The sequence below is a fragment of the Drosophila santomea genome, chromosome 3L, assembly GCF_016746245.2.
Source record: "Drosophila santomea strain STO CAGO 1482 chromosome 3L, Prin_Dsan_1.1, whole genome shotgun sequence".
Taxonomy (NCBI): Eukaryota; Metazoa; Arthropoda; class Insecta; order Diptera; family Drosophilidae; genus Drosophila; species Drosophila santomea.
The window spans coordinates 2,764,288-2,786,622 of NC_053018.2; the positions used below are offsets into that span (position 1 = coordinate 2,764,288).

The 22,335-nt window shown below is 42.7% G+C and overlaps 1 protein-coding gene across 2 annotated transcripts; it reads left to right on the forward strand.

Moving 5' to 3' along the window:
* The first annotated feature begins 328 nt into the window (after positions 1-328).
* On the forward strand, positions 329-6,333 carry LOC120449134 (proton-associated sugar transporter A). 2 transcript variants are annotated; one of them, XM_039631447.2, is made up of 4 exons: positions 329-1,214; positions 3,879-5,300; positions 5,629-5,803; positions 5,866-6,333. In XM_039631447.2, the coding sequence occupies exons 2-4, from the start codon at positions 3,898-3,900 to the stop codon at positions 6,085-6,087; spliced, it is 1,800 nt and encodes a 599-aa protein (XP_039487381.1). In that variant the 5' UTR covers positions 329-1,214; positions 3,879-3,897; the 3' UTR covers positions 6,088-6,333. The 2 variants fall into 2 exon arrangements, with proteins under 2 accessions (XP_039487381.1, XP_039487382.1); XM_039631448.2 differs by lacking the exon at positions 329-1,214 and adding an exon at positions 2,594-2,888.
* The last annotated feature ends 16,002 nt before the right edge of the window (positions 6,334-22,335 follow it).

Here is a 22,335-nt window from a genome sequence, read left to right on the forward strand (position 1 = left end):
GACTAGAAACGATTGATAAAGGTACATCTCGAAAACACCAGAAAGGTTCTTTGAGCATTTTGATAACTTGCCACGAAAACGATACTTATTTTTTCTCTCCGTGTGGCCACTGCTCCTAAGACAAAGAAAGGAAAGGCCCGACCGGACCCGATACGATAACACGTCGATCGGAGGGAGAGGCGGTCGGAATATAGAGGCCGCGATATAGAGGCCCGATCCGATGAAGAGCAGTCTGGGATGCGAGAGAGAGCGAGGCAGAGCTATGGGCACCCGAACTGCCACTGCCACTGCCGACACATATGCTGTATAAATTGGTGCGTCCAGAGGTCCACCATTCAGTCGCAGAGCGAACCAGAGCAGACCAAGATCACCTCGAGCAGTCGTCAGTAGATCCAAGCGTTTTGGCCATCCAAAAATAGACCAAAGTCATCGGAAGTTGAAGGCAGCGCTAGCAAAAAGTTCTGCAAAAAATAGAACATAAATTTTCCATTTTCCATTTGCTGCGTATCGATTCGGGGGACATAATTCGGAACTGCGTAGTTCGTCGGGAAATTGTGCGGAAAACTCTGCTTTCATGTCTTGCCAAAATCTTCGCAGCGTTCAGGCCAAAGGAGTAAACAGCTGCCGCGTTCGACAAGCGGCAATGTCAGCAGTTTAACAAGAAAGCAAACGTAATATAACCAAAACGAATAACAAATCCGTCGGGCTTTTACGCACATATAGTAGATAGATATATCACTAAAATTAATATTTCGCCAAAGTGCAAGTGCATCGATAGAGACACAACTTTCCGCGGGAAAACAAAAACAAAAATTGATTTCGTTAGCCTTTTGCCAGCACCAACTGCATGGGTAAAGTTATGAGAGTGAATTCATTACCGCCGCCCGCCCACAACTGCCACGCCCACGCCCGCTCCAAGCAACAACAGCAGAAGCAACTGAAGTTGAAGAAAATCGAAATATATTTTATGTTCAACAATTTGTGCAAGAGAAAAACTTTAACGGAGTATAATTTATTGACACTAAAACAGAGCCGCGAGTACAGTGAGTGAAGCGAACCGCAAGCGCAGTGACAGTGATCGTTAAAATTTTAATCAACATAAAAAATATCACAAAAAATAAATAAGTCACATCTCGAAGCACCAATAAATAGTTAGAAAAAGCATTTGTGAGGAGCGTGGGCTGTGAGGAAATCAAGGATTGGAACACACGGAGGTGAGTTTGAGCTATTGAAGTTTGTATTTGTTTTACCTATAATTTAGATGACTTTATTTGACTTTCATGGTCCTGGGGATTTGAGTTAAAGCTACCTAAAACTAGGTGGTTTCCTAGAATATTTTATATGCCAGTAGGGGGTTTTTTTTGGAAGTACGAGACACTTAAAACTCCAATTTACGCTAGTTTCTAAGCTCATTAACTGCAGACTCACTTTCAGACACTGTTTTTCCAACTAAAAATGAAATTACCAAAAAAGTACCAACGTCTTAAATACTTTACAATGGAAACTAAGACGTCAATAAATTAATTGCCGGTCGCATCCACAGTTTTACGCAATTAACTAAATTTCGGTCGAATTTGCTCCCATAATTAAGGGAGCCATAATAAAATAATAATAGCACAGTTCATGCCTCTTCACAATAAGAGGATCAATCACGCCTCGATTGCCGGTCAAATAAGCTGTCTATGTGCTGAAAGCTGAAAACTGAATCCTATCTATGAACATATATGCTGGTGTGTACTTGTATATGAACAGTACAACCGGGTTCACACCCCCACAATAAAGTAATATGAATTTAAAGCAGCAGCAGTTTAATAATAATCATGTTAATTACAAAACGGCTTAATCGCCATGCAGCCAACTACGAAGGCAGCAACAATGGAATTCATCCGATTATTCAGACGAAGACGTGTGAATTTAACATTGTGCTATTTTGCTAACGGATAGCTGTATGTTAATTATTTCCTCAATAACTCCCCCGATATATATGATGACCTTGACCCCTTTGTATTCTGATTTTTCCGAATGATTCACTCCAGCCGCCGAAGAGTTGTCAACTGCGGAATGCTTATCAGCTGACTTCCTAATCGTAACCGGCAATTAAAGCCAGCGGCTACTTAATTAATGCCCCAAGCTCATCATTTTGTTGCTATTTTGTTTATTTAAACATTTATTGACCTAGTCTGCGGCGATTTAATTACCAGCCGCCGTTTTGGTTTCGTTTTTTTTTTCAAATTTGGCGAGAATATTTATACATATTTAAGGCAAAAAGCGGTGGCTCAAATGGGGCTTGGATTTAAAATTCCAGGAGAAAAAGAGAGTATCCACACCCACATGACCTGCAACTTGTCTCAATTACCACGAAAATGTGACAATGTGAATGACACTCGAGCCGGCGGCGTACAAATTAGATGTTTTGTATTTTCAATTTATTCGAGCTTTTATTATGATTTTATTATTCTTGTTGTTAGTGCCCATCACGTATGGAGCAGATAGGTTTTGGTCAATGGCTCAAAGACAGCGCTCGCCAGCCAGACTTGTGATTAAATATAGAGAAACCCAGAGACTCGGCAATTCGAAGACCCAGACTCAGTTGCGATTTGGACACGCGACGTTTTGGTTGTAGAAAAGTTTTTGGTCCCGCCTCGCGCAAAAAGCCGTTTAAAGATCACCCGCAAAGATACAATTGAACCCAATATAAACCGCTGATCCGATCCGTCAATTTGCAAAAGTGTTCGCCTGCAATAGTTCGAAAATGTGGCTGATTGTCAAGTTCAAGCAAAAGAGAAACTGAGCGAAAGATAGTAGCTGAAATACGAGAAAACCAAAAAGAGTGATTGAATAGTTAAACCAAAAAGTGATATTAGACAATTTAATATTTAGGAAAATAAGTAAGTTTACATAGTCCCTTGGAAGCTTAAACGTTATGAACACTTTGTTATTAGTAGATTAAGAATAATTATCATGCATTTTCGACCAAAATGTGATAAACAACTCTACTTCTATTTACCCGAACAGTAAAGTAGTGAATTCCAAACAAAGCTCACAATGTACAATCTTTCGCAGAAAGTGGGTTTTATTTGTGTATTCCGATTACATGACTGGGTTTGTGAACCCATTTCGGGACTTCGATTTCGATTCCGATTCCGCTAACCAGATAAGCCTTCGAATCACAATTCACTCTCGTTTGTCTTTCGCTGTGATTGAATTTGTTTGTAAACAAATGACGGTCGTTCAGTGTTCGCACTCTATATGCACAAATGACACAAATTGCGAGCCTCGGTGCAATTGAACTGGAATTGAAATTCATATTCATCTTCATATACATTTTCATATTCCATATTTCGCCACTGCTCCGTGGCCGCGCATCTCAATTAACCAGAGATCTTTGACGCCTATTTGCATCTTCGACGTGCCGCACGAGATCCAGATGTTTCCACTTTAATCGGTTCAATGTCTCTGTTCTCTGTTCTCGGGGTGCGATGGCAAACAGCACGATCGTCGTTTGGTAATTAAAGATTGAGATAGGGGAATTAAGCCCAGATGTGACCCAATCGATTCATGTGTGCTGCACCCCAGCAGTGGAAAGTTTTTGGGAAGTCGGCCAAATCTTACGACTTGAGATTTTATTTCCCTAATGATTATTTTTAATGATGTACGCCGGCTTAGATTGAAATGATCCATAAAATTTTTAATATGTTTCGTACTGTAATGTAAATTATTAGTTAGCAGTGTAGAGGGTAGTTTAAAGTACTTACAATATATATTTCCTAGCAACTCCTTACATTTTACTTACATTGTTTTCTTACATTTTTTACCTACATTTTTTACTTACTTACTTGTACTTACTTACTTGTACTTACTTACATTTTTTTAAACAGTCAGTAAGACCGGATCGAAATGGTTGGAGTTACCGCCGACGCCTCGCAGGCGAACCAGCTGTCCTCGGTGCGGAACCCGATGATCAAGTACATGCTGAAGACCCGGGAGAACCATGCTCGGGAACAGGATCACGACTACTCCCACGTCTTTCGCCGGAAGACGCGGTTCGAGATGTTCCGCCTGTCCGCCATCGCCATGGCCATTGAGTTTGCCTATGCGGCGGAGACGAGTTTCGTCTCTCCGATTCTCCTGCAGATCGGTGTGGATCACAAGCACATGTCCATGACCTGGGGACTGTCGCCTCTGATTGGATTCTTCATGTCTCCCCTGCTGGGCAGTATAAGTGATCGCTGCAAACTTCGCTGGGGTCGCCGACGACCAATTATCTCGATTCTATCCTTTGGCATAATGTGCGGCTTGATCTTGGTGCCATATGGCAAGGATCTGGGTCTGCTTCTTGGCGATGCCGGATATACTTACGCGGAGCCCGCCTTGAACTTCACATCTTCGTCAGCGGGAGCAGTGGCTGCCTTGGTTGCGGGTGAGTCCGCGACTGGACCTTCTGCCTCCGATTTCAAGTTCGCCGTGATCCTGACGATTTTGGGCATGGTCCTGTTGGATTTCGATGCAGATACCTGCCAGACACCTGCTCGCACCTATTTGCTGGATATGTGTGTGCCAGAGGAGCAGCCGAAAGCCATGACCATGTTTGCGCTCTTCGCGGGCTTTGGCGGAACCATTGGATATGCCATTGGAGGTGTGGATTGGGAGACAACGCACATTGGCAGTTTCATGGGTGGAAACATACCCACGGTGTTTACCCTGGTCACCATCATATTTGCAGTGTGCTATGTGATCACGGTGACAACATTCCGTGAAATTCCACTGCCCTTAATCGAGCAGGATGAGCTGATGCGTCCTCTGTCCGAACAGGCCATCAAGAAGGAGCTGAAAAAGAAGAACAATACCATTTATTATATCCAGGAGACCACACAGCTGGAGCTGCAGATGGCCAGTGATGATCCCAAGCGAGTGGAGGCACTGCAAGGTAGCTATCAGAATGGCTATTCACCCGCTGTGGAGAAGCAAAGGAAGGCGCAGGACTTGGAGACCCAGTCGGACTACGAGGCTCCTGTCTCTTTAAAGGCCTATCTCAAGAGCATCTTCATCATGCCCTACTCCATGCGCATGTTGGCTCTGACGAATCTCTTCTGCTGGATGGGCCACGTCACCTATTGCCTGTACTTCACGGACTTTGTGGGCGAGGCCGTTTTCCACGGTGATCCCACGGCTGCTCCCAACTCGGAAGCGGCTCTCAACTACGAGGCTGGAGTGAGATTCGGCTGCTGGGGAATGTCCATATACGCGTTTTCCTGCTCCATTTACTCGCTGTCGGTGACCAAGCTAATGAAGTGGTTCGGGTAAGTCTGCCAACTTGTATAATGCCATCGGAATTTGTTTAAGAGTAAACATATATTTCTCTTGCTTCGGTCAGCAAATTCTGATCTTGGTTTAACATTGACTCTTGGCCAACAGCTACTTCTTAGCTGACAACTGTCTAGTTTACTTTTTGAATTCTTAAAGACGCTAGCTTTGGTTAACCCTGAACTATAAAATGCTTACGTCTGTTCTCTAATCAAAATACAAATATATTGAATATTTTTGATTTTTTTTTGCTTTTCTTATGAAAAGGTACGGAGTGTTTTTACATGCTCAACATGATTATTTCGATTTATTTCTTGGTTCTAGAACCAAGGCCGTCTACATTAGTGGAATGATTTACTATGGTATTGGAATGCTCGTCCTGGGCCTGTGGCCAACCAAATGGGGAGTTTTAGTATTCAGCACGTCAGCAGGTATTCTCTATGGAACCATATTTACGGTGCCTTTCATATTGGTGGCCAGATATCACGCCAAAAATTGTGTAAGCAAACTGAAAGCATACTTTTTAAATATCACTATTTAATTATTAAATATTCATTTCAGTTCTGCATAAAGAACGGTGAGACAGTGCCACTGAAGCAGGCTCGTGGATTGGGCACTGATGTGGCCATCATCAGCAGTATGGTGTTTATTGCCCAGTTGATTGTGTCCCTTTCCGTGGGTCCTTTAATATCCTGGATGGACACAACGTGTGCCGTGCTCTACGCCTCAACGTTTCTGTCCTTTTTGGCGGCCATTGCAGCCATGTTTGTGTTATATGTCTAGGAATCTACGGATATAGCGCCGATCGATTATTACATGATTTTACGTAGCGTAAATGTATCTAGTTGAGTATCTTTGCCTACTTTCTGGCAGTATCTGCGACTGCACTCACAATGTTGTGGCATACTTTAAGGATGAAGCGTATATTGTACTTGTATTCATTTAAAACATTTAATTACTTTTTTTTTTGATAACTGCATGAATTATATGAATTTAAACTAGTAAAATACATTTATTTTCTACCCCAAATGACTCAAGAAAATTTATTTCTTCAAGCAAAACAATAAGCTGAAGGGCGGATATTAGTTTTTACGCTCGTGCGTGGCATTCAAATGCAATTTTTAATTTCCTCAAGTGCACTTTTTTTCCCCAGATGCTGCCAATTTCCTTAGCAGCTGCACATGCCACGCCCCTCCCGCCCTATCCGCCCTTCCCTGGGCTTTCTTGTAAGTGTCAGAGACACATTTCCGTTGTCGCCTGAGTGATAAATAGCATTTAATAATTTTCCGTGCGCACATTTCAGGTTCTTCGCTACGAATAAAGCAATTAAATTCGCCTTTCTTGGCGCTGCTCGCTTCGTTTTTCGAGTGGAGCTGAAAGGTGGTCGAAATATAAACAATAATTGAGGAATATGAAGGTATATGGCTCATTGCCTAGAGCATAAGCTAAGGGCGGGTCGTAAAAGAAGCTGTCTTAATAAAAGTAAAGAAAATACGGCGGAGCTCACATGCAGAAACAATCGCAATAGAAAAGACATGAACGTTGCAAATGGACGACAAAAAGTGAAGTTCTCGTCAAATTGAAAATAAACTCTTTACGACAAGTCGAGAGCGGCACTAGCGCATAAGTATCGGCTTTAAAAAACTTTGACAATCAGCATCTGCGTGGATCCCGATGGCAAATCGGGAGTCACAACACGGCGTATGCGTAACGTGAGATCCTGTGAGCACGCCTCGTTTCAGTACCTCCTCAGTCCACCCCCCTCAGTCCTCAGTCCACTCGCACTTAAGAGCAAACAAATTGAGTTTATCGGCGGCAAAAAATCTACAGGAAGCTTACAATCATCCATCATAAGACCCAAGCCAAGGGACAAACCTAACCCCCTAACCCCGAAACTCGTCCCATTTCCCGTGGAGCTCTGCAAAATATTTACATTTGTCTTGAGCTCATTTTGAAATCCGAGCGAGCAATCGCTAGGGGTTTGCCAGCAAATCAACAAGCCACGTTAGTAGTGTTTTTTTTGTTTTCCGCCCCTGTGTGTATGTACTTATGCTTATGCAATATACCAAATGCCGTCGCAAATCAACAAAGGTAAATTCATTTCAGATTTGATTTGGGGCGGCCTGAAAAGCGAAACACGTGCACCATTTATCCTTCCAAGCCTCCAAAATCTTAATCTCCATCTTCATCTCCATCTGCTTGACGCTGACAAACTGTGACGTAAGAGCGCCATCTCAACCGTGCCGGAAGTGCAGCTCCCACTCCCCCGGAAGCAATTCACCCGGATTCCAGCCAAAAGTGCCGGGCCAAAGCATTTGCATTAGCATTGTTTACCTGCTGCGCACGAGGATTGCCGATGAAATGGGATGCCCTGCTGCTGACAAGCGTACAGGATATTGCGGCGGCACTAGCAACACTTAAGCGAAATTTGGCAACATTACACGTCAACTAAATAATGGAAAAATATTAGGAAAATAGATATTAAAATATTGTGGAATAAAATATTTTAAAGCTGATTTTGAAAGTCATGCTGTTACAACTTTATTTGGACTTCATGTGGATATTATGCAATTTCTAGCCTTAATATATGTAACATGATTTTCTTAGTGCAACTTGTTACTGTTGCCTTGAGATTTGTGGTCACAAGTCAGCGTATTCTGGGCGGGAAGTTGTTGAGATATTTATTGCTGTGCTCGCACAGCGGCGGTTCAGCAGTTCAGCAACCTGCAGATGGGCAGCTATCACTATTTATTGGGATCTGGGATCGGGCAAGCGTTAAGACCGCTTCCGTGGAACTTCAGTCAACACGCTTGGCAGTCAGCTTGACACCTTTGCACACCCCGCACGCTTTCACTCATAATTTATATGCAAATTATTTTGGTATAATTTCTTCTCACCAGCGACGCTTAACTTGTAACTCTTTTGGCGATGCCCCCTCCTTCCGCGATGTGGCTGCTTCTGCTGCCGGAAGCGAAGCGCCATTTTATAAACATTTCACAGAAATAAAAATGACAGTCCAAGCAGATGAGGAAGAAAATGGTTCGGGGGGGGGGTGCAAAAAATAAAATGCCAGAGAAGGGTGCAAAAAATAAATGGTTTAAGGGTTTCCGCTTTCCCTACCCCAAGTGATGGCATGTCAAGGCGGGCGACATGTGCAATAAAAGGGAAATAATATGCAAATGCAATTATAAGCAACTGGCTGCGATATGAGCAAGACATCCGCATTAGCATCCGCTTCAGCATCCGCATCAGCATCCGCATTCGCGTTGCCGTCAAGTGAAACTGACGCGGATGTTGGAGCGACGTCGCCTGCCAAGCACAAAAAACCGCAAAAAGTTTTGAATTTTTTTCAGTTTGGGGCGCACTTTCAGTAACTTCATTTTCATAGCATAAACAGGCTGTATGAAAAACTGCTCCAAAGTAATTTGATTGGAATTTGAATATATGAATTTGCAGTGTATTGTTGGATAAACAAATGCGCCTGTGGGGGAGTGGGGGGGACATCGATTAATCCTTGTAACAATTACATTTTTAAATTGCAAGCTGCAGGAGCAATATAATGCTTCGATAAACTTTTGCATGGCAAATCAGAGAAACTAACACGAGCCATAAATTAAGAAGGCGACAGTGTCGCCCGTTCAAGCATTTTCAGTTTTGTGTGGCCCGGTTGGTTGATGGGAAACTTTTGCTGACCCAAAAGCCGGACGTGGCCCAAACCAGGACTCGTTGCAGGACTCGTTGCAGGACTTTCGCCCGGCTGTCTGCCAGCCGGCCTGATACATGAAATGTAATAAATTTCGTTATCTATGCATTATTTATGTCGTAATTTGGTATTTTAGCCCCCAAAACAGAAAAATGAAAAGCGTCGAGCCATGGCTGGCAGGACATCCAGCAGCTCTAGCGCTGCTGGCCAGGACATCCCTGGCATCGGGTCAACATTACACATTTTCACTGGGCGAGTGTGTGTGAAGACGCATAAATTACACTTGCAGTCTGCCGCACTTGTGTGATGTGTGCAAAATATATATTTTAAATGAAATTTTTCGCCACGTCCAATGAAATTTGTCCAACTCACCCTGTGTCCTGTGTCGTGTGTCCTGTGGCTAAGCGCTGCTAAATTGGCCTGACCACCATTGCTCATTGCCTCCCCTTCGGAAAAAAATAACCCGCTTCAATCAACTTTATAGCCAAAATCTTCATATGATGCCAGCAACTTCAAAATTTTAAATTTCACTACATGTTCGGGCAAAATCATGCACAGCCACACAAATTGGGGAATAAATTAAGTTGTATTTGATCCAAAACTAAAATTTATTCATTGCGCCATCAATGTGCATAAACATTACTCGGCATTTCAAAGGACGCAAAGTTTGTGCATCGATTTTGGGGGTAGCCAAAGGTTAGGTGAGCCACAATTAATTTGTTGTTTACAACAAAGAGTTCTCTATTTACATGTGTCCTTGGCCCAGTTGATGGTCCAGTCCATGGGCGAAGTCCATCTTCGAGTTGAGTGCACTTCCACATTGGCTGACATTTAGAAAGCCAATTGATTTTGGCACTTTCTTGGTATTGTTTATTTTACTTATTGAGTGTCTTAGATATGAATTTGCCACAAACACACATGCCCGCCCCCCACACTCACACCCCGTTAAAAGGGGGGGTGCCGCATAAGCCATGAGTTGGCCAAAAGGAAAAGACCAAAAGAAGAGGAAGAAGCAGCGGGAGAAATTGAGGAGGCAGAACAGCTCACTCTGCATGTGAAAGCGGTGCGAGGAAAATTGCATGAAAATTTTATTGGAATTTCTAGATGTTTTATATGGCAACGCTCTTACATGACTGCCTGCCACCGCCTGAGCCTGAGCCTCAGCCTTATGGCCATGTGTCTACCATCAGTGGCGTTGGCATCTTATTACAAAAGGGTGCTCACTTATACTACAAAATGTGTAAAATTAGTTCAAGATTGTTTAAACAAATGCAAATATTTTATATACATATATATGTATTTATTTATCTATTTATATAATAACTATTCTAAACCCCTTGCAGCTTCCCCTGTGGGCTGCTGTGTCTGCCGTCGTCTTCTTTGCTGCAGGATGAGGGTGCTAGCAGGAGCTACTTGAACTTCGCCTCAGATGCACTTACGCAATGTTTTTCCAACATAAATTGCATTTTCTACTATTGTCAACGTGGCGTATGAATAACTTTTGCAAATAACAACAACACCAGCAGCAGCAGCAGCAGCAGCGTGCAAAGTCGCAGGGTGGCAAGTCGGTTATTGGAGCCACATCGGGCCCAAAGACATGCAATCGAAGTGCATAAACACTTGCTGCTGTGTGTGTGTATGTATCTGTGTATGGTGTGTGTATCTGTGTATGGTGTGTGTGTATCTGTGTATGGTGTGTGTGCGGTGTAATTTTAGTAAGTACATGATCTTTAAATATATGTATGTAGAACTTGGGTCTGCAGCAGCATCAAAAGGGCAGATTGCCGCTCCAGATGCAGCTGCAGTGATGCAGAGATGCAGCTGCTCTTGGCCCTCTTATTCATTTTTTGCTCGGTGCTGGGGATTTTCTTTTCAGTTCGCAGGGCTGTGTTTGCCAGTGCCGAGAGTACTTCTCAAAATGCATTTAACTCACTTTGTCATAGCCCGTAAATTTGAAATGTCATGGCGACTGTCGACTGTCGACTGGCATACAACCTTGTGGCTTTCATATGACATGGATGTGCAAGTAAGTCCAGTTCTAGCTCCGATTCTTCGCCTGTTGCACTCCGTATACACTGTATACCGCATACCATATTCCCTGACTACTAAGTACATGAGGGGGGCGTGCCCCAAATCCGACGGACAAAAAAAAAGTATACACATATATAGAAAAGAAATAAAGCCAAGCTGAAAACGAAAACGAAAACGAAAAACCGGACAGTCAAAAGTCAGTCAGTGACAGCTACGTTGGGGACATTTAAAAGCCAAAAGGCTGATAAATGAAAAAGTTGAAATGCGAAATGCAATGCGAAATGTGCTTGCCCTTAGACTGTACCAACTCTACCTCCTACTTTTTTTGCATTTTTCCCCCCCGCATTCCGCCATGCAAATGCTCTTTACGGTTTTTAAATCAGAAATGTAATTTAAACTTGCTGCCGGGCAACATGGGGCAGTGATAAAAAATAAAAATAAAATTATAATATGCGTTGCGGCCAAAGAATTTAAATCGTTACTACATTGTTTAATGCGACATTCAACATTTGCTTAAACGTATTTACGTTGCACACTGCCTTTCAATCTGCTTTTCATATAAACATTTAAGTGTCTGGTTTATTCTACTTAATTAAGCAAAACGGGCCAAAGTGCCTGACCTTTCGTCACATTCAATTGGTCGCTTCCGATTATTTTTTAAGTCCCATGCCCACCTGCTGGCTCACCTATGCAGCACTGACCGCAAATAAATTATTCCTTATCAAACCGAACTGGCCGCAAAAGTTTTTGTCTACCCGCTTTTCATTCCATCCATCTGTAGATTCTTGGCGACGTTCTTTTCCTTTTTTGTCACACGATAATTTGTAGAAGACTGTCGTCGTGGCCGTAAATTGTCTTTGGCAGGCGGGATGTCTGGTTTTCCCTTGGCCGGGGTCATTCTCAGTCTATGCCAAAAGTTTTAGGGCCATCGGACGTTGGCCAAATGCGGGGTGGTAACTGGGCAATGGGCAATGGGCAATGGGCAATGGAAACTAGGCACTGGGTTCGGGTCAAATCAACAAGCAATTGTTGCAGATAAAACACGTTCCTTGGGCTCTCCTGCTGTGCTGTGCTGCGTGGTCGAAGATTTCAGCAGTGGAAGTTTTAATTTTATAAAAACAAACTGCAGTCGAACTCAAACAAGGGACAAAGGTTGAATCCGGGCAGCTTAAAGGGCATATCTGTGAGGCAAAGATTATAATGATGAACCGCTCGGGGAAAATAGAACAAAAGGAGTAGGATTTTTAGTAGCAGTTTATATTCACCTAAACTATTTTATATTTATAGTTGTGTATAAAGTTGTTTAATCTATTTAAATTAATTAAGTCACTTACCAATAAAATTACTGTACCAGCACAAATCGATTTTAATATTTTAAATAATATTAAAATATTTAGTTTTTCAATATATTCAATTATTAAATAAATGTTTTATAAATTTAAAAACAATGTGAAAAAAATGTTCTTTAAAATTAATACAATTTAAATTATTATCCATTTTGTACACTTAAGACTTTTATGCTCGTTTATTATTTTTAAATAATTTTAAAAAGGTTCACATTATCTAAATGTTTAAAGAACCCTTGCAAAGCTTAATATTAAATAGACAATTTCACAACAAACTGTCCTTTCAAGTTCATATTATCCTTGGAGCTTTATTCAGCTTTTATCCAAAGCTCTTAGCTTTACCAAGCAAAAAGCTTTTTTAGAGTCTAAGCTAAGAAATATTGAACTTCTAATATTTTGGTCTATAATCTTGTAGGTAAAATTTGATTGAGTAAAAACTCTGGACATGTATATATAACTATATACCTATATACATGTATATAAAACTGTGTAAAGTTGAAGTCAAGAACATAAATATTGTTCATAAAACAAAACAAGCTGTAAAATTGTGCATAGAGTGTGAGATATTTTATAGCTTAAATATCTTAAATGTGTCTGAAATACTCAAAAATACATTTTCATAAAATAAACTGTAAGAAAAATATAACTATTTTCAACTCAAAATTTCAAATCGGGATTCCAGGGCATTACGAATGCATTTCCGGGGAAAACATGTACCCCTGCCCAAGGCGCGACTTTCAATGTGGAGAGCCGCGCTGGAAAATCATTAGACGCGGCTGGCATTTGGGTTTTGCACGTTTTTTCCGCTGCTTGGTGTTGTTTTTGCCACTAATTGAAATGCTTCATTTATCAAGCTGCCATTGATGCCACAGCAAAAGCCGCAGTGCTGCAGCGCCGTCTGCTGCATCTGCCAGTCAGCCGCCAGTCGCTCAAAATCCAAAAGCAAAAGTTGAAGGAGCAGAAGGAGCACAGGAGCAGAAGGAGCAGGACCAACTCCCCATCTCGTTTAGCAGTTAGCAGTTTCATTTAGTATTTGCTCGCTTTTTGTTTTTCAATAGCGGGGGCGCGAGGGGCGCTTTGCAATTTCCTCTCGCCACACGAGACAAAGGAAAAATTGTAATGAAATTCGAAACTGCAACAGCAAACAGCGCCGGAAACCCAGTGTAATAATAGATGAATGGGTGAATGGCTGAGAGGATGAGAGGGTTCGCATAGAAATGTCATCTAAAATTTAAGCGAGTGAAAAGCAAAATTGTCGTTAGCTCCCCGGCCATCAGATACTCGTATGTTGTAGTTTGCAAAACATAGCCTTGATTTTGGCATATGCATCAACAATTTGCATTCGGATCTGTATCTCTGTATCGCTTTCAATCAGAAAATGACACCGAAATGCAGTCGCGATTTGCGGTGTGGGAGAAATTTCCATTTCATTTCCATTTTAATGGAGATATTGATATGTTACTGCCAAGCGGAATCTCTGTGTGGCAGTGCAAATAAATACGTTTTATTTTTAGCCCATGCTTTTGCATGTCATAAATTATCTGACACCAGCATTACACATCATCATCATTATCACTGGCGACAACCGAACAACCGAACATTCAAACAACCACACAACGCACTCTTAGCCAAAAAACCCGTGTGAGTGGAGTGCTATCATTATAATCGTCAAATATTTGTATATTTGCTTGAGCAATATCCTGTGAGAATGCAAAGAGCATGAAATTTAAATGGAAAAAGGCAGCTGGCTATGGCCTATGTGTGTATCGCTTGCCTTTATCCATTATCTGTGAGTATCTGTGAGTATCTGTGTTTGCAGCAACTGTCAACCTTTGTCACTCAATTTACTTGTGAAATACTAATCCAGTTAGGGGCACTCAGCCCCCTTTTGGCTGCTGGCTGCCTGGTTTAATCAGTGAAAATGAGCAGAGACAGCCAGCGGAAACGTGTGCGTGTGACTGCAAAATTCCATTTCCGGTTGCCCCATCACACACATACACACACATGGAAAGCACACACACACACACAAACAGCACCCTTTCAGCGAGCCCGCAATTAACAAAGCTAAGCTACGCTAAAAAATAACAATAACAAACGCAAATATACGTTTGCCTATGAAGAGGATGTGGCCTCGTGAGTTTATGATGACTACGCAATGAAATGAGGCCAACCAGAAACTCATTCAGCCATCAATCAATCAAAGCGCGCGCCTTGCTTCGCAGCTTGCTTTTATTATCATCAGTGGGCTGGATCGGTGGGGTTTTTGGTTCAGGAAGGTCCTGGTGCGTCCTGGTGCGTCCTGGTGCGTCCTGATGGGGACTGGTTGATACTGGTTGAGAGCCCAGGTCGAGTCTCATCATCATCCCGCATAGGCAAATCCCCGCACGCTCGCAAAAACTTGCCAAAGCAGCGCACAGTTTAATAAAATATTTATAAATTCTTCAAACGTAGCCCACGATATAACAACTCACTAGGGGATGAGCTGGGTTGGCTCCTTTTCTTTCCTTTTTTTCCTTTATTTTGCCCCTTGTTTTTCCTCTTGATTTTCCTCTTTTTTCCCCATTTTTGTATTTTCCTTTTTTTTATACCCGTTACTCGTAGAGTAAAAGGGTATACTAGATTCGTTGAAAAGTATGTAACAGGCAGAAGGAAGCGTTTCCGACCATATAAAGTATATATATTCCTGATCAGGATCAATAGCCGAGTCGATATGACCATGTCCGTCTGTCCGTCTGTCCGTCTGTCCGTCTGTCCGTCTGTCCGTCCGTCCGTCTGTCCGTCTGTCTGTCCGTCCGTATGAACGCTGAGATCTCAGGAACTACAAAAGCTAGAAAGTTGAGATTAAGCATGCAGACTCCAGAGACATAGACGCAGCGCAAGTTTGTCGATTCATGTTGCCACGCCCACTCTAACGCCCACAAACCGCCCAAAACTGCCACGCCCACACTTTTGAAAAATATTTTCATATTTTTTCATTTTTGTATTAGTTTTGTTATTTTCTATCGATTTACCAAAAAACTTTTTGCCACACCCACTCTAACGCCCACAAACCGCCCAAAGCTGCTACGCCCACACTGTTGGAAAATGTTTTGATATTTTTTCATTTTTGTGTTGGTTTTGTAAATTTCTATCGATTTGCCAAAAAACTTTCTGCCACGCCCACTATTACGCCTACAAACCGCCAAAAACTGTGTTTAAGACTCTCCTTCTCCCTTCCACTAGCTGAGTAACGGGTATCAGATAGTCGGGGAACTCGACTATAGCGTTCTCTCTTGTTTTTTGTTGTGTTTGTTTGACCGCCGCCGCTTCTTGTTATTAAGCCCGCTTTTGTTGTTGGCCGCCGATATCGCTTAGGTGTCCGTTGATATCGGGTGTCGGTTCTCGTTTCTCGTCTATTTTTAATATTCCAGCAATGTGTCAGTTTTGCCGGGGAAACCAAACCAACGTTGGCCTCCACTTAATTGAAAGTGATTAAACGCAAATGGATGCATTAAGGCCGCTGTGCATTAGCGAAATTGTTTTTTAAATTTGATTCACCTACCTCGGTGATTTTGATAAAGGAGTATCTAGTATATAGTTGATGTCTAAGGCAAATAAGGTTTTCATAAAAATAACTAATGAATTTTAAGCTACATACAAGGAAGTTCATTTATTTATTGATAGAATATTTTTCACAAAGTGAAGCCCAAGGATATTTGTTACTTTAAGCAAGGACCAGATAACGTTAAAGTTTCATTCAATAATCCCTTTAAAATGTATATGTAAAAGATGTAAATAAAAGAGTTAGCAAATATACTTTGCCCAAGGTATATAAGAGCTTCCGAGATTGATTTAGGTATTCGGGACTCCTGGGGGAAAACTTTAAGGACATTTCTGGACCGGCATCTGGCAACGCTGTCAACGGCCATAATCTGCAGAGATCCGCACTACAACACATACGAGTATACGAGTGTAGTAGCACGTGTGTACTGCCGTGTGTTTTGTGGCACACTCATGATGTGCGCTGCCTCATCATTTGCTCGTTTTATATTTCGGCGCCAGGTCGGGTCTCCGTACCCGGGTCTCTTCCCGAACCAGGACCCATGTCCTTACCCGTAGCCGTAGCCGTAGCCGGAGCAGGCCCATTATGGCATTACGGCGTTACACACACGCCTCCACCGGCATACTAAGCAGCCGCATCATCATTAACACTACGCCAGCGAGGCGGCGACATTGGCCAACTATACAGCTGGCTGACTGGCTGGCTGGCTAACGCCTTACACCTTTGTTGCCGTCGCTGCCAGCGGCATAAATTAATAAAAATTTCATGTGCCAAATAATTACAATTAACATGAGTTCTTAATTAAGAGCTTGACGCAGCTTTGCCACCCCTCCCTCCCTCCCTCCACTTACCACCTCCATTACCTGATGTTGCTGCTGGTTGTGGTTGTTGCTCTTGCTGTTGCTGTAATCATTTGCTGTCGTCCTTGTTGCCGTTAATAGGCTCGTTCATTTGCCGCCGCCGCCTCCTTGTTCTGGCCAGGACCTCAACTCACCTCACCGCACCGCACCTCACCTCACCTCACCTCACCTTAATGCAATACAACACACTCGGCTGCGCTCGGTGCGGTTCGTTAAATCTCCTCGGCTGATGTTGCTCCTGTCGGCTGCTTTATGGCCAGTGTTGTTCTTGTTGTTGCCAGGCATGGGCGTGGTCCGCTGAGGGTTTCCCCAGGGGGGTCAGTCAACATAATAGTTCTCTCTGACTGATCAAGAAATCAAAAGGATTGCAAGCTAGATCAACAGCAAAACAAAATGCATATATTTAAGTTTACTTCTAATTAATGGTAATTTGTATACACTCGACGAGTGTTTGGTTCGATGTAAATATTTTAAATGCATTCAGCAATATAATTTAAAGATTAGTAATAAATATATATTTAACTGAAACCTATTAAAAAAATCCCCTCTACACATATGATTTGTTTTTGCTACTGGCTGCTTAATTTTCTGCCTGCCATCTTTTTTTTTTTGCAAATTAAGTGTCGATATTTTATGCCCTGTTCGTTTAATTAAAAATGCCAAAGGTTAACGCATGCGGCCCTCGACTCGTCGCCCTTCTAACCTCTGCCCCTTTCCCTTTCCCTGTCCCTGCCACTGCCACTGCCTATGCCCCCCTCTCGCCGTGGGTCCTGCCCCTTTGGCGACCCCATCACTCGATGCTGGCGTTTATGAATTTTATTTATTTTAAGCACATAACTTTGCTCGGCTTTGTGGAGTACAATCTTGTTACTGCTCTTGCTTTGGGGATTCGTTGTTGCTTTTGTTGCAGTTTTAAGCAGCTTTGGGAAAAGGGTTAATCAAAATCAGAGAAAAGCGAGTACGAGAAAGTGGCACTCTGCAAATTAACCCATCAGAGCTATGTATTTTGCTCCCCCTCAAATGGAAGACTCCACACATATTGGTAGAGCCCACAAGAATGTTAACTCCCTATCAACATGATATGTTCACTTTTCTCTATCCTCAATCCTCCTTTCTCATATTCATTTAATTTGACGCTTTGGTCAAGAGCGGGTTAATGGACGCCAAGCTGAGAGGCACCACAGTGCGGCTACTTGATTTTTAATGCAAAGTGAAAGAACGCTTACCAGCAGGGCAGAGCCCACAAAAGTTACGTTTTTGAGTTGAGTTCATAAAAGTTTGACACAGGTTTATTAATAGCTGCTGGTCGTTGAGCTATTCCATCCCATCCATCCATCTCCATCCCCATTACCCCTCCTCACCTTGTTTTGGGCAACTATTTTTGGGGTTTTCAACCTATGCAGAAGGATAGCTGGAAATGAGTTTTGACAACTGGCAACTGGTAACTGGCAACTGGTAACTGGCAACTGGTCCGTGTGGCCTAATGAAACCGGAAGTGACGCCCGTGTATAATATAGCAGTGCGCGGCGGGCAGAAATCAGTTTTATTAGAGCGAAGCCCAGAAGTCAGATGGTGGTCGTGGCAACGGGAAGGCGCAGCAGAGTTCAGGTACATAATAAACTTTTTAGAGCGCACATGCGGGCCTATATAATGCACGTCCTTAATGGGCATATGTATGGATGTATGGCCACTCACATGTGTGTGTGTGATTTGCCCATAAAACTGTCCGTTGCTCGGACGCTTAACCAAAGACAGGACCTCCAGCTGAAGCTGATGCTGAAGTCGATTCGGATCCTGGCGTTATATGCTAGCTGGTGGATACTGGTTACTGGAGATGGAGATGGAGCTGCCTGTGACGCTGACGATGATGAAAGATCAGACAACGCCCACACCTCACGCTGCCCGACTCTGAAGGCTGAAGTGCAGGCTGCAAAATAAAGCTGCCATGCGGGGTGTGAGATGCTCAGCGTGGTGATGATGATGGTGCACCAGCAGAAAAACCATCCTGTGAATAGTCATTTGTCATTTGGATTTGATCTAAATCTATGATAAGGTTTTCAAGGCTTTAGGAACCTAGTTACTATCTGAGCTAGCAGCTTAGATTTTTGTAATATATTTCTATGGATTTATCATACCAAAGCATTCTTAAAAAATTGAAAGAATACTTGAGATTATTAAATGAGATTTCAAGTCTGGAAGAGACATAGAGTGGGTAGATATTTTCTTATTTCAATTAGGCGGTGGTGTTATTGCGTTAGTTTTCCTTCGTGTAGGCACCCCGAAGTGAGGCAAGGCAAACACAAAGGACCCAGGACCAACACCAGCCGTGGGACAAGGGACTAGAAGCAGGAGCAGGGAGCAGGAGGAGGAGCAGGAGCGTCAGGACCCAGTAAGGACAGCCAGCGGGCGAGAGTGAATGGCAGGCAAACACAGAAAAGGAAAAGCGGCGACTGCGAGATGTGAAATGAAGTGAACTGAAGCCAAAGCCAAAGCCACAGTGGGGAAAAGTGAGATGAAAACGGGAAGTGGTAGCGCGGAGAGGTTGGGATGCAGACTGGAGCTAGGCAACCTAGCGACCAACTGACTGACATAAATATGTAAACAAATGTCAAAACGAGAGACAGGAAAAGGGGCTGCGACCAGGACATGGAATGGGACAGACACAGCTACAGATACAGATACATATAGATATAGGAGCGGAGAGAAGAGAAGAGAAGAGAAGAGGAGCATATTTGAATGGTGAATGGTGGTGTGGAGCTGTTATTGTTGTTCAAGTGGCGACGTTGACATTTTGTGTGCTCTGCTATGAAAAATGCATGACAAACGGTCCCAAGCACGCATGGCCCAAAAAGTATGCTTAGGTTTTTGTGCTGCCAAAGTGATAAAATGCCAGGAAATATGAGTAAAAACGCGCAAATAATTCAAGCTCTCGCACACACGCTCAGGTATGAGTATATCGGGTATATCCTATGTGGCACTAACATGCATACTATGCCCATACACGCTGCTGGCTAACAAATAAAAACCTCGCTAACCTGGCATAGCAAACCTGGCAACCAGCGGCGACATCTCACAGATGCCAGCAGGCTGGGTTTCCGAGGTTTCCATTTCGGCCGTGGCTGCTTGCTATTTCATATTTGAACAAGGTGAGGCTGGGCGTTTTAATGACGTCATAACTCAAACACACAACATCGCGTGCAAGGGCCGCTAACCTGGCTAAAAGGAGAGCACTTGGCTCTCTCTATCTCACTGGCTTTCTCTCTCGCTCTCGCTCTCGCTCCCGCTGGCTTGCAGCTATCAGTTTAACAAAGCTTCAATCTGATTATCTCGAATGCTGTGCAGACTGCTAGAGAGCAGTATCCTTCGCGCGCTCTCTCTCTCTCTTTTCTCTCTCTCTCACTATCTCTCTTTTTGCACCTGTACAACAATGCGTATGCTTGATATCTTGCCCGTACTCCAGCGTGTGTACGTGTGTTTGTTTACACAGCCATATATTAGTTTTTATTATGAGACACTTTTGATTTTTCACTTGATTTATTAATGAGAATTTATAGCCGACAGGCGGGAAAAGGTCGGATGCATCTAATGAAAGCAGCGCTTTTGCATATTTATGGTATGAATTTGGGTGCGCAAGAATTATGAGGCTGTCATGGATACGGCAAACGTCTGGCAAGCTGGTTTATAGTTTCTCTGGCTAGCAGTGATATATGTGAATTTGGGTTTAATGTTTCCAATTTGGCGATCGCTATAGCAAACAAAGCCAATCTTAAATAGTACAAATGCATAGCAATTTGCTTAAATAAGCTTTTAAGTAAAATAGTTCACAATTTTGAGAGCAAACTAAGTTCGAAAATTATAGAAGATATAAAATGATTGAAATGGTATCTTATGCGCTTAGAAGTAAAGTAATTGGAAACTATAATAAAGATGCTACTTTTTGGAAATTAAAATTTAAACTCCACATCCGACAATAAAATCAAAACCAATTCTACCACAAGAAATCAGCTCATACAATTCCCTAAAACTGAGAGAGTAAATTAATAAATATTGAAATTTTGATGCCAAACAAATCATCAGCTTATCAGCAATCTTCCCTACATTTCAATTTCGCTTTTTAATTTCGGAAATCAACTCAACGCTTACGACCAAAAAAGAGACCGCATTAGGCTAATTGAACTGCGGTCGACTCAATCGCAAATCAAAGCTCAAACATTTTGATTTTAATAAATTAAAATGCCACCCCCCACCACCCACCACCCACAGCGAACACACAACCCACAGACAGGAATAAAGAAAATAAAAGCGTTTGCGGTGCCACATCCTGCGGCCCCAACTCACCTGGCCAATTAATTAAGCCCAATGATTAGGCAAATGTGAATGCATATCGTGATTAGGGCCGCAAAACCGCAAATTATATGGGCCGAAAAGCAAAAGGGCGCTTTTCGGAATGCCGGTGTTGATTTTACAAAAGCCAAGGCGACGAAGGCGATTTTTGACACAACAAAATAAAATGGGAGACGGGGGCAAAAAGAAACGAGAATCCATTATGCTAATTTGTATAAGATCTTTGCTTCAGCTTCTGCTTTTGCCGCTTCAAAGACGCCAGAGATACAAAAGCAGATTTTGTGGTTCGCCTGCAATGAGGCGCAAAAAGGAAAATATTATTCTCACACACACACACACAAGAAAACGCAAGAAAAAGAAAAAGCCAAAAAAGCAAAAAAATAACGGAATACAAAACAGGAGAAACAACAATGCTGATGGCAAGTGAATGTAAAAATGAAAGAAAAGGTCACGCACTGAAAGCTAAGCAGCATATAAAATGAAAATGGCGCATACACGCACACTCGCACACACACACTGGCACACTCGCACACTCACACTTCTACACACTTGTGCAATAACAGTAAAAATAAAAATGGCAACCACAACAACAACAACAACAACAGCTACCCCAACTAACATATGTATTTAACCTCAGATTAAGCAAAAATGGGTGGGTGGGGCAAAAGGGGCGGTGGGTAGTGGGTGGTGGTTGGGTGGTCGCTCTTCACGGGTGGCACGAAAATATAATGTTGCAACAAAAATTAAGTTGAGTGCTTGGTGCGTGCGAAATTGTTTGGTCGCGAGGTGTGTAAGGAAAATGCACACAAACAAACACATGTACCGCCGAAAACAACAACAACAGCAGCAACAACAAAAACAATAATACGATTAACAACAAAAACGGGGAGATGGAAATCTACAAACCAAACAGAGAAGATAAAAAGCGAGGGGAAGTGACGATTTTGGGCAGACACAAAAGCGCCAAAACGCACAACAAAGAGACACACAGACAGAGAGAGAAAAAGAGAGAGAGAGAGAGGAAAACTCGAAAGTGAGCGCAGGGAAAACTCTGCTTCTGCAGCATCCTGCCAACAGGACTCTCCATCTGTCTTACGCTCTCGTAGCTTTTCAGGAAATTCCCGGGCAAACGCTTGCGCTGTAAGCTCTCGCTGTGTTTCTTGTTGCTTTTGGCCTGCTCAAACATTAATAAGTGTTGCCATTTCT